Raw genomic sequence first — 13743 nt, 5'->3', positions numbered from 1 at the left:
TTAAAGTTTTCCATCGCGGTTCTCAGGATGGAGAGATTGTTTGTGCAGCCATTTGCCAAATAAAGTCAAGAATTTCTGCGAGAAGAGTGAGGGCTGAAATCCCACACTGCGCACGGGTACTGGGAATAATACAGTGCACTGAGCAAGTGCACTACATTCCATGGCATGCAAGGACCAGGAATTGCTGCACTTTAGTGGAGAGCGGATGGTTTAATGTAAACTCCAGCATCAGTGAGTGCTACATACGCACAGAGTACGATTGAAAGGTGTACTTTGGAGACTGTCCATGGCAACATAAAGAGATAGTGAACAACCAAAAAGAAAGACATTTAGTTATTAATGGAGAAAAAAATTCCCAAAGGGGAAAGGAGACAACATGAGCCTAAGGCAGCTTAGTTTAGTTTAGTTTAGTTTAGAGATACAGCGCGGAAATGGGCCATTCGGCCCACCGAGTCCATGCCGACCGTCGATCCCCACACACTAACACTATCCTACATACACTAGGGACAATTTACAATTATACCAAGCCAATTAACCTACAAACCTGTACGTCTTTGGAGTGTGGGAGGAAACCGGAGATCCCAGAGAAATCCCACATAGGTCACGGGGAGAATGTACAAACTCCATACTGACAGCACCTGTAGTCAGGATCAAATCTGGGTCTCTACGCACGGTGGTGCAGCGGTAGAGCTACTGCCTTACAGCGCCAGAGACCCGGGTTCAATCCTGACTACGGGTACATGTTTTCTCCAGGATCTTCACTTTCCTCCCACACTCCAAAGACTTACAGGTTTGTAGGTTAATTGGCTTGGTATAAATGTAAATTGACCCTAGTGTGTGTAGGATAGTGTTAGTGTGCGGGGATCACTGGTCAGTGCGGCTTCAGTCGGCCGAAGGGCCTGTTTCCACGCTGTATCTCTAGACTAAACTAAACGCAAAATTAAAACATTACTGGGAAGTGGAAATCACTGACCACATAAATGGATCAATAAAAATAATGCCAAAACATGCCCATAATTGGAGAAGAGTAAAATGGAGAAACAGTAAACCCTCCTCAACATTCCAATGACTGGAAACACTCAAAACAAATTGGAAAGGTTTACAAATTGTTCACCCATAGTTATTGGGAAGAGGCATCAAGTATTCATAATAATTTTAACTTTAAAGCAGAGAAAGGTCTAATGTTAGACACAGCAGTGCAAGCTTTTCCCAGCCAGTTCATATGTCAACAAAGTTAAATATCTGCCGACACATGTATTGAACATATGACAGATACATCAGTGGACATCCAGCCCACTCATTCCCAGAAAGGTGGGAGAGGACACAGAGTGAGGCAGGAGGGGTAAAACGTCATAGAGATGAGGCCAAAAACAGGAGGGGGGTTTCAGAATTATGAGCAAGAAGGTAACAGGGATCAGAATGGGCCAAATATCCCCCTTGATCCAAACCTTCCAAAAATCAGTAGCAGCTTTGAGGCCACAGTTAAAGGGATCTGTGAACTGCACTTATCAGTTCACAGTAGCGTCAATCTGTACCAACAAATAATTTTTATATAAATAAAAACTACAGGAATAACTTTTAACACGTAAAAAATAATACCCCAGAGAGCATTTTAAATCATGCCAGTCCTACTACGTTTTATGTAACGTGCTCCTTGCACAACTATGAACTTGACATGAAAAAGGCATTTCACAGTCCTTTTGATCCAAACTGTCTCGGTCAGTAATGAAGGGCTGCAAAGCATATTGATGATAACATCACAGCATGAAATAAGAAGGGGAAATTATAACAATTTTCATCAGAGGCAAAGCCCATTTCAATTTCCCAAATGGCACAATTGCATATATTATGCATGCAAACATTCCAAAAAAAGGCCCATAATTGTTTCTTTTACATTATTTATGTTTACAGAAAGTGAAAATCATTAACAACTGCAGATGCTGGAAATTGGAAATGAAAATGGAAAAAGACTAGGCAGGTCAGACTTCATCTATGGAAAGAGATTCAGTTAACAGTTCAAATCACAGACTTTAGAGATACAGTGTGGAAACAAGCCCTTCGGCCCACTGAGTCCACGCCAATCAGCGATCACCACATACACTAGCAATATCAGACACCCTAGGGACAATTTACAATTTTATCAAAGCCACTTAATTTACAGACCTGTACGTCTTTGGAGTGGGAGGAAACCGGAGCACCCGGAGAAAACCCACGTGGTCATGGGGACAACGTACTAGGTTTGCACGCTCTCCCTTTGACCGAGTGGCTTTCCTCTGGTTTTCTCTCACATCCCAAAGGTCAATTAGCCTCTGTAAAATTGTCCTAGGGTTTAGAATGTGTGAATGAGAAAGTAGAATAAAATAGCACTAGTGTGAACAGGTGATCGATGGTCAGTGTGGGCTTGGTGGGCCGAAGGGCCTGTTTCCATGCTGCATCTCTAAACTATTTCTCAACTAAACTAAACTAAACTTGGAGAACTCAATACTGAGTCCTGGAGGATGCTTGGAACTACAACATGGGCATATAATTGGTGAAAGGGATCTACTTCTTGGGTTATCAGGAAGCCATAACAATTAATGCATACAGATTTGTTTGATGCTAACTTTCAAGTCAGAAACCTGTTTAGAAACTAAATGCATTCAATGGACACAGCAGTTAGTTATCAACTGAAAGAGAAAAACCCCACATTCTTTTTCTGGTTTAGTTTAGTTTAGTTTAGAGATACAGCAGGGAAACAGGTCCTTCGGCCCACCGAGTTCAGGCCGACCAGTGATCCTCGCACACTTGGGACAATTTGCAATTTTACCAAAGCCAATTAGCCTACAAACCTGTCCATCTTTGGAGTGTGGGAGAAAACAGGAGCACTCGGAGAAAACCCACGCAGGTCACGGGGAGAACATACAAACTCCGTACAGACAACACCCGTGGTCAGGATCGAACCCAGGTCTCTGGCGCCGTAAGGCAACAACTCCACCGCTGCGCCACCATGCCACTGTGGTTCTGTAGCAGTCTCATGTTTTCCTTTTGCATTTTTATCAATTGATCTTTTCTGAAATCTGAGACACTTTTTCCCCAAAGTTGTTCAATTTGCTGTGTGTTTTATCTGGTGTTCTGCACCCCTATCTAAATTACGTCTTTTAAATCACCCACATTTTTTACCAGAGTTGTATAATTAAGACATTTTGAATTCCGACCTGGAAGGTAACCTGGATCTGTTGAGTGCTTTGCTGAAGACCATGGTAGGTGCTGAGCGTTTCCTCTCAATCGCTGGCTTCATTTTCTGTGTGATAAAAGGAAAACCAAAAAAAAAATAATTTCCTCAACTTTGCTTTTTAACATCAATCTAATCTGACATCTTTAGCCCACGGAATCAAAAGGCTGCAACATATTTCTGCTCTCTATCATTTCAATCATATCATAAATTCAATACTATTTATAGAATTGCAACTGCTGCAAAATATATTGTAAGTTAAAAAAAAGGCAAGTATAGAACCATCTCAAGGTTGAATTGGTGCAGTACCTTCCCTTTCAACATTTCATTATGTGACCTAAAGCATTAAATCTTATTCAGTCTCAACAAAGTGCTCTTTTGTCACTTTCCAGCACCTCTGCGTTATTTCAGGTTTCCAGGATTCCAGGATTCATGATATTTTGCTTCACTATATTTTACTTTAGGTAAACCTGACTTTTTTTTTTGTTAATCTTTATGCTCTTAAAGGTAAACAGATGTAATGATCACAGTTTGCACTCTTCCATGGGGATGAAGAGAGAAAAGTTCAACGAATGTGTAGGAAGGAACAGTATGTACTGGTTGAAACCGAGATAAACACAAAACGCTGGAGTAACTCAGCAGGACAGGCAGCATCTCTGGAGAGAAGGAATGGGTGACGTTTCGGGTCGGGCCCTTCTTGAGTCTGACCCGAAACGTCACCCATTCCTTCTCTCTAGAGATGCTGCCTGTCTTGCTGAGTTACTCCAGCATTTTGTGTCTATCTAAAGTTCAAAGAATGTCAAATTAAATGGCTTTAAGGTGAATGAGGAAAGGGACCTGTGGAGCGACGTTTTCCACACAGATGATGGAGCATGTCTGGAATGAGTAGGCAGAGGAAGTGGTAGAGACCGGTACAATTTAGACTTTTAGACTTTTGAAATACAGCACGGAAACAGGCCCTTTGGCCCACCAAGTGATCAGTGATCACCATGTACACTAACCTACACACACTAGGGATAATTTTACAATTTACCGAAGCCAATTAGCCTACAAACCTGTACGTCTTTGGAGTGTGAGGGGAAACCGGAGCACCCGGAGAAAACCCTTGCAGGTCATGGGGTGAATGTTCAAACTCCATACAGACAGCAGCCGCAGTCAGGATCGAACCAAGGTCTCTGGCGCTGTAAGGCAGCAATTCTACTGCAGCACCACTGTGCCACCCTTTATGATATTTTTGATATTTAAAAGACACTTGGACAACTGCAAAGACATGAAATGTTTGGAGGGATATGGGTCAGGCTCAGGCAAGTGGGTGTAGTTCAGTTAGGCAACTGGGTCGGCATAAACAAATTGCCTGAAGTGCTGTTTCAGCATGGTGTAGCTCTAAGACTCTGTGAGATCTCCATGGACTCCATTGTTTGTGAGGTACTGCTCTTTAGTGATCGGAAGTGAATCCAAATCACCTTGTTCACCTTCAAATGTAATCAACTGCAAATTACTCAACAAATAATTGAAGAATAAATTAAAACTTGGCACATTATGTCCTCACATCTTCATTAACATTCTGATATCTTCTATTGTATCCTATCTGGTCAATAACATTGTACGTACAACTAGTGATAGTACATTTGCCACTAAGTTGTGAGGTTATCCAAGCCTAGCTCCAGGGATTTAAGCGTATAATCTAGACTGCCATTTTACTGAATGAGATATTACACCAAGGCCTTGATTTCCATAGAAATCATAGAACCTTATGCAACAGAAACAGCCTTTTTAGGCCAAGCAAACTATAATAGTACTATTTTAAACAAATTATAAATCCCCTCTCTCTCGGTCTCTCCCCCACATTAGTCATCCAACTAGTTTCACTGTCATCCTGTTTAGTTTCACTGTTTGTATCATTCATTATCATCTTCCCCACAGCCAACAATGGACCATTGTGGGCTCCACCTTTCCTTGTTCAGCGTTGCTGGCATTGATTTGTCCGTTTGCATACCTTTCGTTCATTTGTTATCTATACCTTTCATATCTCTAGTTTCCCTCTCCCATGACTCCCAGTCTGAACCCGAAACGCCATCTATTCCTTTTCTTCAGAGATGCTGCCCGGTTCATTGAGTTACTCCAGCTTTTTGTGACTACCTTTCGTGTAAGCCAGCATCTGCAGTTCCTTCCTAAACATAAATCTATGCTCACTAGTTTTTATCCTTAACAGGATCCTCTCTGTTCACTAGACCGAGGCCTCTCAGTTTTACATCCCTATTTGAATTTCCCCTCAGGCTCCTTTCCAAATAAAATAACCCCATTTTAGTCCGTTTTTACTCACTGTTGGATTCTTGAGTCTTGGCAATATCCTTATAAATATCCCTTATTTATGAAGGGCAATGGGGACAATCCAGGTTACAACAGGCCAGTGGGCCTTACATCAGTGGCAGGGAGGACTTAAGATGCTGGAGTAACTCAGTGGGTCAGGCAGCATCTCGAGAGAGAGAGAGAGAAGGAATGGGTGACGTTTCAGGCCGACACCCTTCCTCAGACTGATGGAAGGGTTTCGACCCGAAACTTCACCCAAGATGACGCCTGACCTGCTGAGTTACTCCAGCATTTTGTGTCTACCTTCGATTTATGCCAGCATCTGCAGTTTTTTCCCCCTATACATCAGTGGCAGGGAAATGTGTAGAGAATGTGTAAGGGATAGAATTTATGTGCACATGGAAAGGCAGGGATTGATAGCAGGTCGTCAACATGGCTTTGTACGAGGGATATCCTGCCTCACTAATTTGATCGAAATTTTTGAGGTGTTAACCAAGAAGATTGAAGGCTAAGAAGATGAATCCATCACCTATATGGATTTTAGTAAGGTTTTTGACAATGCCCTGCATGGTAGACTGATCAAGAAGGTTAAATCACATGATGTCCAAGGTGAGCTCAACAATTACGATCCAAAATTGGTTTGCTGATAAGAGGCAAAGCATGATAGTGGAAGGATGCTTTTCCGATTGGAAGTCTATGACCAGAGGTAAATTGCAAGAATTGATGCTGGGAGCCTTAATGGTTGTGTCATATTTTAACAATTTGGCTCCAAATATCAGAAGCATGAGATTAGTAAGTTTATCAATGACACAAAAGTTGGTGGTGTTATGGATAGTGAGGGAGGTAGGTTGAAAGTAAGAAAGAGATTCGTAGGGGGTTGTAGGGTAGAGTTTTTACACAGAGAGTGGTTGATTTTTGAAACTTGCTAGCAGAGGAGGCAATGAAGTCAGATATAATCACAGCATTTAAGATACATTTAGACAAGCCTTTAAGGCACTAAGAATCGGACCAAAATGCAGACAAATGAGATTTGTGTGGATGAGCAAAAAGGTTGGGATGGATACAGTTGATTGAAAGCCCCGTTTCTATGCTTTACAGCTCAACAACTCTTTGACTCCATCCTCTAAACCCTCTCTAATGTTATCATATCATTTTTATGGTAAGGTATCCAGAACTGTACTCACCACTCTGACTGCAGCCTGATTTGTGTTTTATACAGCCTAGCCAAGGCTAAATTATCCTTTGCTTTTAGATGCTAGGATACATTTTATTTGGATCTGAAAACCATCCACACTTAAAATGCTTGACTCCTTAATAGGTTCTCTCCCTCTGTGTTTTATCATTTCACATTCTTCCTCATTAATGCCAAAGGCTACATCATTCCCGTCTTCTGTGGAGACAACTGAAAATTATTCATTTACAGCTCTACATTCAGCCTAGTTTTGTTGTCTGATTTACCTATTTCTATGTTTATTTAATCATTCTTTCTCTTCCCTCTTGTTATTTCCCAATATTTTTTTCAAGATTTTCTCTTGCATGTGTGCCTAGAATTGAAAGTTCGTGCACTTTTTAAAAAATTGTTTTAAACCTTCACTATCTCCTTCTTGAGAGCTTTCCAAGTAGTTGTTTCCTGTCCACTTCTGTAAAATCTCACGGGGCTAGAAATTTATTCCAATCAATTCAAAATAATTGCTCTGTGCTGTTGGACATTATCTCAGTGCAGCAGTTTTGTGTTTCTTGGGAATTTATGACCTGTTAGGAAATTCCTTTCCTCATTTTTCAGAGAGATTTTCTTTCTTCCCAGCAACTTTTTGCTGGTATAAAACTCTAAGCATGAATACAGGCCCATCAGCCCAACAAGTCCATGCTGGCCAATGCCGACTAGAGCCAGTCCCACTTGCATGTGCCTGCCCCATGTCTTTTGCTATCGATGTACCTCTCCAAATGTCTTTTAAATGTCATACTTGTACCTGCCTTCATCACTTTACCTAGCAGCTCATTCCATATACGCACCACTCTCCGTGTGAAAAAAGTCCCTTTTAAGTCTTTTTCTTCTCACCTTAAACCTTTGGCCCTTGTGGTTTTATAATCCTCCATAAGATCACTTTCATCCTCCTACATTCCGGAGAAAGAAGTCCCAGCCTATCCAACCTCTCGTTATAATTCATCCCTCCAGACCCGATAACATCTTTATGAGTCTTTTTTTTAAACACTTTCCACTTTTATAACACCTTCCTACAGCAGGGCGACTAGAACTGGTCGCAGTACTCCAAAAGTAGCCTTATCAATGATTTGACCATCTGTAACATGGACTCCCAACTCCTATACCCAATATCTTAACCAATGAATGATTTTGTCAAATGCCTTCTTCACCATCCTGTCTATTTGCACCACCGCTTTCATGGAAGTATGCACCTGCACCCTACAACATTCCCCAGGGCCCTACCATTTACGGTGCCAGTCCTGCCATGGTTTATCTTATCAAAATCGCATTTGTCTGAGTGAAACTCTATGTACTTTTCCAAGAGTCATTAATGCCCAACTGCACTTAAAGCAACTTGGACTTTGAAAATGATGCCAAAACCTGGCGTCTGTTGTATATTGTCCCAGTGGATTATTTCTATACACTTTGTACTTAATCTATGCTTATGTATAGTAATACTTTGCTGCAAAAAAAGAATTTCATTGCACCTCGGTACGTGACAATAAAGAAACATTGTTCGGCATAAACAATGTGGGATGAAGGGCCCGTTCCTTTGCTGTACTGTTCGATGTTCCATGTTCTACCTCACTTCAATTTAGACTTTAACTTTTAAACTTTAGAGATACAGCATGGAAACAGGCCCTTTGGCCCACCGAGTCCGCACTGACCAGCAATCATGCTGTACACTAGTACTATCCGACACACAATAGGGACAATATACATTTTTTTACAGAAGCCAATTAACCTACAAACCTGCACTTCTTTGAAGTGTGGGTGGAAACCGGGGTACCTGGAGAAAACCCACACGGTCACAGGGAGAAGGTACAAACTCCCTACAGACATCACCAGTAGTCAGAATTGGACCCGTGTCTCTGGTGCTACGTCACTGTGCTGCCCTCACGTGCTATTTCATGAGCTGTCCTAATGCATTCTTTATCCTCCCTGAGGTGTGAGGCCTCCAATCACCTCAAGTATAACCTCGTCTGTCTTTCCTCAATCTATGTCACAGTCATTCTCAGCTTCCTAGGCTTAGGACCACTCTGGGCTCTGCTGCTAATCTTTGTTACATCTCTTTGAAGATAACAGTATACCATAGGCCATTCCGCTACTTGGCTTCAGCCCGTAGGAGTAAACAACAGGAGAAACAGGTATTCACCTCCATGTTGATTTATACCAAAGATAGACACAAAGTACTGGAGTAACTCAGTGGGTTCGGCAGCATCTCTGGAGAAAAAGGGATGGGGACCCTTCTTCAGACTATCATAATATTAACATGGGAACTTGACACAAATACGCCAGGAGTTTCAAATTTCTGGTCCTTCGAGCAACTTGACATGATCAACATGAGGATGATACACAATGTTGCTCTAATGCCAGTTGCCAGGCTTTCCTCTCAGCCAAGGAACATTCATCTTATTTGGGTGGCACGGCAGCGCAGCGATAGAGTTGCTGACTTACAGCAAATGTAGCGCCGAAGACCCGGGTTCGATCCCGACTACGGGTGCTGTCTGTATGGAATTTGTACATTTTCCCGTGACCTGCGCAAGTTTTCTCCAAGGTCTTCGGTTTCCTCCCACACTCCAAAGACGTACAGGTTTGTAGGTTAATTGCCTTGGGAAATGTAAAAATTGTCCCGAGTGAGTATAGGATAGTGTTAATGTGTGGGGATCGCTGGTCGGCATGGACCCGGTGGGCCGAAAGGCCCTGTTTCCGTGCGGTATCTCAAAACTAATCTAAACTAAACTAAAAACTAAACTCAGTCTGCAGTTTCTCCCTCTGAGTTTATCTTTGTCCTAGTTCACATCTCTGTTCTGCTGCCTCGACTGCCAACATTTCCACTTGGCCGGGTTTATTCCACAAAATTATCCAATACCATCCTCTCTCTTGGTTCATCTATTATGTGGACATAGTAAGTACATTTGAGTGTATCAGAAGGATCCTGCTCCTTTTATGCTCTTTAATCTGTTTTTGGCCAAAATATTTAACTTGGCTAAAACAAACACAAACGATCCAGTTTGTCGACAGTTGCGAGATTTGGCTCTGTACTAATCGTCTCCTGTGCATCACCCTCATGAAAGTGGCCACATTTCACGATTACTTCAATGGATGTAAAGTTCTTTGGAATGTCCTGACTTACTTTCACAATGCATCTGTTTTATTCTGTTTGTATTATAAACAAAATACAAGTGGGGACTCATTATGTACAATATTCATCTAATGGGCTACATGTGTATCCTTCATGTACACTTTGGTTAAGTGAAGTGGACTTTATTGTAAATCATATGTCTCGCTCTACTTAAAAACTGTGAACATCTAACTCTTATACAAACTGGTAAATTATATACAATGTCTGAACAATATCCATTAACCAAGACGCACAAACTCAGAATCTCAATTAACTCTCCTGCAACCAGCAATAAAGCAGGGAAAGTAGCCAACATAATCAAGGACCTTTCCCACCTCCAGTCATTCCTTCCTCTCCTCACTCCTGTCGGACAGAAGATACAGAAGTTTGATAGCCCATACCGCCAGACTCAGGAGCAGCTCTTACCCTTCTGTTACCATACTTCTGAATGGTCCCTGATTTCCCAACCTACCTCATTGTGGACATTTTCTCTGGAACTGTAACACTATAATGCTGAGAAACCATATTCTGCACTCTGGTATTTTTCTCTTTGCTCTACCTTTTTGTACTACTGTTTGGCTTAATTGTATTCACGTATAGTATTATAGACAGATCTGTTCCCATGGCCGACTTCCACGGCCAATTTTGTCAGGCCGGTATCTCGGCCCCCCACAATCATGACCTCTGTAGATCCAGTAAAATGGATAATACGGCAAGCTCTGGAACCAAGGTTGCCAGAAGATTGGTGGTGGACCTGTATCTGATTGATTGGTGGCACTGTACCTTGATATAGGTGACAATATTAAATCTAATCCAAGATCTAAGAGACATGAATGGAAAATTATGATATAATCACTGAGGTTCAAGGTCTCCTAGAAGTCTGGGCTTAAACATTATAACATTCCCTTGCAGTCTCTCACTTAGAATGTAAGATGCACTTACGGAACTTTGCCATGCACAAATTGGCTGTTGTGAAGGATGAACGGTAAGTTATCCCTAAGTAATCATGATGCCCTTAGTCTGCAGATTCAGTATGTGAGGGGCCATTGTGATAAACAGTCATGCTCTTGGGAGTTTGTGTTAATTTGTTCAACTTCTTCCATTACAAGAAAACAAAGAACATTGACGTTATCCTGGCAGAGCAGGGGACACCACAGAAAGTCCAGAATGTAAAGAGCGGTGGATTCTGTGAGTATTGTTAGCAAGTGCGGGGCTCGTCAGGAAGACTCTGGCACTCTGACCAAGAGGAAGCACGTGCACAGAGTAACATATGTAAAAATGACATGCTGGAGTCATTGTAAAGCCAGGGTGAGTTTGACAAATCATGAGAAAGCTTCAGTGCTCATTATGTCCAAGCCTGCAGCAGCGTAGAGGAAATCACAGCAATGACAAAGACATTTGAGAGCAAAAAAGAGTTATCCTTTAGACTTTAGAGATACAGCATGGAAACAGGCCCTTTGGCCCACCGAGTCCACGCTGACCAGCGATCACCCCGTACACTAGCACCATCCTACGCACTAGGGGTAATTTACAATTTTACCAAAACCAATTAACCTACAAACCTGTACGTCTTTGGAGTGTGGGAGGAAACTGGAGCACACTCCGCAACAAACCCACACGTAGCTCCACGCTCCAAGAAGCTTGACACCCTACAGGACATAGCAGTCCGCTGGATACCAGTCCCATTCACAACCATTCACTCTCTCCACCAGCGGATGGGAGCAGCAGTTTGTACCAGCTACAGCATGGATTACAGACACCCACCAGGACTCCTTAGACACCACCTTCCAAACCCACCATCCCTACCAACGAGAAGAGCAAGGGCAACAAAAGCATAGAAACATCACCAGCTTGAAGTTACACGCGAAGCTACATTGATGATCTTTCAACACCGTTGGGTCAAAATCCTGGAACCCCCTCGCTAACATAGGAACTACCTAGCAATTGGATGTACCCACATCTCAAGAACTTGCAGTAGTCCAAGGCAGCCTCTAGTTACCTTCTAAGGGGCAATAAGAGATGGGCAATTAAATGTGTAGGAAGGAACTACAGATGCTGGTTTACACTGAAGAAAGACACAAAATGTTGGAGTAACTGATGGGTAATTAAATGCCGGCTCAACCTGTGAAGCCCACATTTCTTGAATGACTAGTAAAAAGACTGCATTTGACGGTACGCTTATAAGCTCATAGGTTACAGGAGCAGAATTAGGCCATTCGTTCCATCCAGCCTACTCCGCCATTCAATCATGGCCGATCTACCTTTCCCTCTCAACCCCATTCTCCTGCCTTCTCCCCATAACCCCTGACACAGGGCCGTCTTAACGCATGGGCCTGATGGGCACTTGCCCGGGGCCCCACGAGCATAGGGACCCATGCTGATCTATGTATGTGAAGTGACTTGCAATAAATAAATACTACTTTAAAAATGTAGGTTCAATAAGTGCTTTTTTCGCAACATTTTCGGTCCCTAAGTGTTTTTTTCGCAACATTTTCCATCCCTGTGCTTCTCACAGCGATCTGTTTCGCAACAATTAGCTCCCTAAGTGCTTTGCTTTTCCATCCCTAAGTGCTTCTCACAGCGATCTGTAAGTGCTTTTCGCAACAATGTAGCACCCTAAGTCCAGTGCTTTTGTTGGAAGTGCCAATAAAATAAATATATGTTTAATTTTATCGACCATTTACATTTTTATTCCTGTGAGTAGTTGTCGTAGGGGCCCCAGTACACTGCTTTGCCCGGGGCCCATAATGCTGTAAAGACGGCCCTGCCCTGACACCCTTGCTAGTCAAGAATCTATCTATCTCCGCCTTAAAAATATCCATTGACAGGGCCCCCACAGCCGTCTGTGGCACCACACCAACTCTTGACAGTATGCCCCATATTTATGCTTTGACAGAGTACTAGACAGGCGCATTGCAGTTTTCAGTCTGTTCCTTGTGCCTTTGCAATGCAGTAGGATACAGAGGAAATGGACACACCACTAGCACCGAGTAAAAAGTTGGAGCGGGGAACAAAATCTCAGGCCATGGGATAGATCCCGATAGTTGTGCTACATTACTATCTGTCGAAAACCTGAACTTTGAAAAGAAGTTTGGGCGACTGAAAAACGCAATGAGTAATTTTTGGCACTGAAAAAAAACTTCCAGTTATTGGCATTTACTTATGTAGACTTTGAAACTGAGGAACCAGCTAAAGTTTGAGGCCCTCTGAGGGGGCGCTGTGAATTGTTTATGTATGTGCTGTTATGTTTGTGTGCCATTGTATGTTCGTTCTTAGTACCTGAACTGATGTACAGCACTTTGGTCAACGTGGGTTGTTTTTAAATGTGCTATACAAATAAAATTGACATGACTTGAAAGAGGGAACCGGAGTTCAAAGGAGCCAAATGCTGAGACAGGCTGCAACACTTGACAAGGCAAGCAATAAGGGAAGCGATCCAGGTAACAGAAGATGAAAGATCGCAGAAAGTTGTTTGACAAGCCAATGTGGGATAGTCTCAAAGAAAGGTTTGAAAATGATATTAGCATCAGAATTTTAACTCACATGTTTGTTGAGCAATACAAGGCATTGTGTATATTGAATTTGAAATAAAGAGGTGGCAGAATCAGCATTGAAATGGAAATAGATTACAGAGGTGCTGGAATCTTGAGCATGACACAAAGTAGTAGAGTAAAGCACTTGTAGGACCACTGAGGTTGGGGGGTCAGTATATCATTGATGATTTCACTGAGTAAGTTCAATTCAAAATGGGTTCAAGGTGACACAAGTCCAATACTCACGTGTTAAACAAACAGGTACATCCAGTTGGAAAATTAATTCTTAGAAATATTGTTTGAAAGATAACTATGGGACAAAAATAGAAAAGTAAGTTGACAAAGATGCAGAGTTGGTCAT

At 42.2% G+C, this 13743-nt stretch overlaps 1 protein-coding gene across 2 annotated transcripts in view; it reads right to left on the bottom strand.

Annotated features, from left to right (window-relative positions):
- arhgap20b (Rho GTPase activating protein 20b) overlaps positions 1-13743 on the bottom strand; it is a 108363-nt gene that overhangs the window by 34906 nt on the left and 59714 nt on the right. For both annotated transcript variants that reach the window (XM_078412012.1, XM_078412011.1), the window contains exon 2: positions 3195-3280. In XM_078412012.1, coding sequence (XP_078268138.1) covers positions 3195-3280 — 86 coding nt within the window. The remainder of the gene's footprint in view (positions 1-3194; positions 3281-13743) is intronic.

This window comes from Rhinoraja longicauda, chromosome 15 (genome assembly GCF_053455715.1).
Source record: "Rhinoraja longicauda isolate Sanriku21f chromosome 15, sRhiLon1.1, whole genome shotgun sequence".
In the NCBI taxonomy this organism is placed as follows: domain Eukaryota; kingdom Metazoa; phylum Chordata; class Chondrichthyes; order Rajiformes; family Arhynchobatidae; genus Rhinoraja; species Rhinoraja longicauda.
Note: the sequence above shows the minus strand (reverse complement) of the source record. Positions and strands in the feature narration are given on the sequence as shown.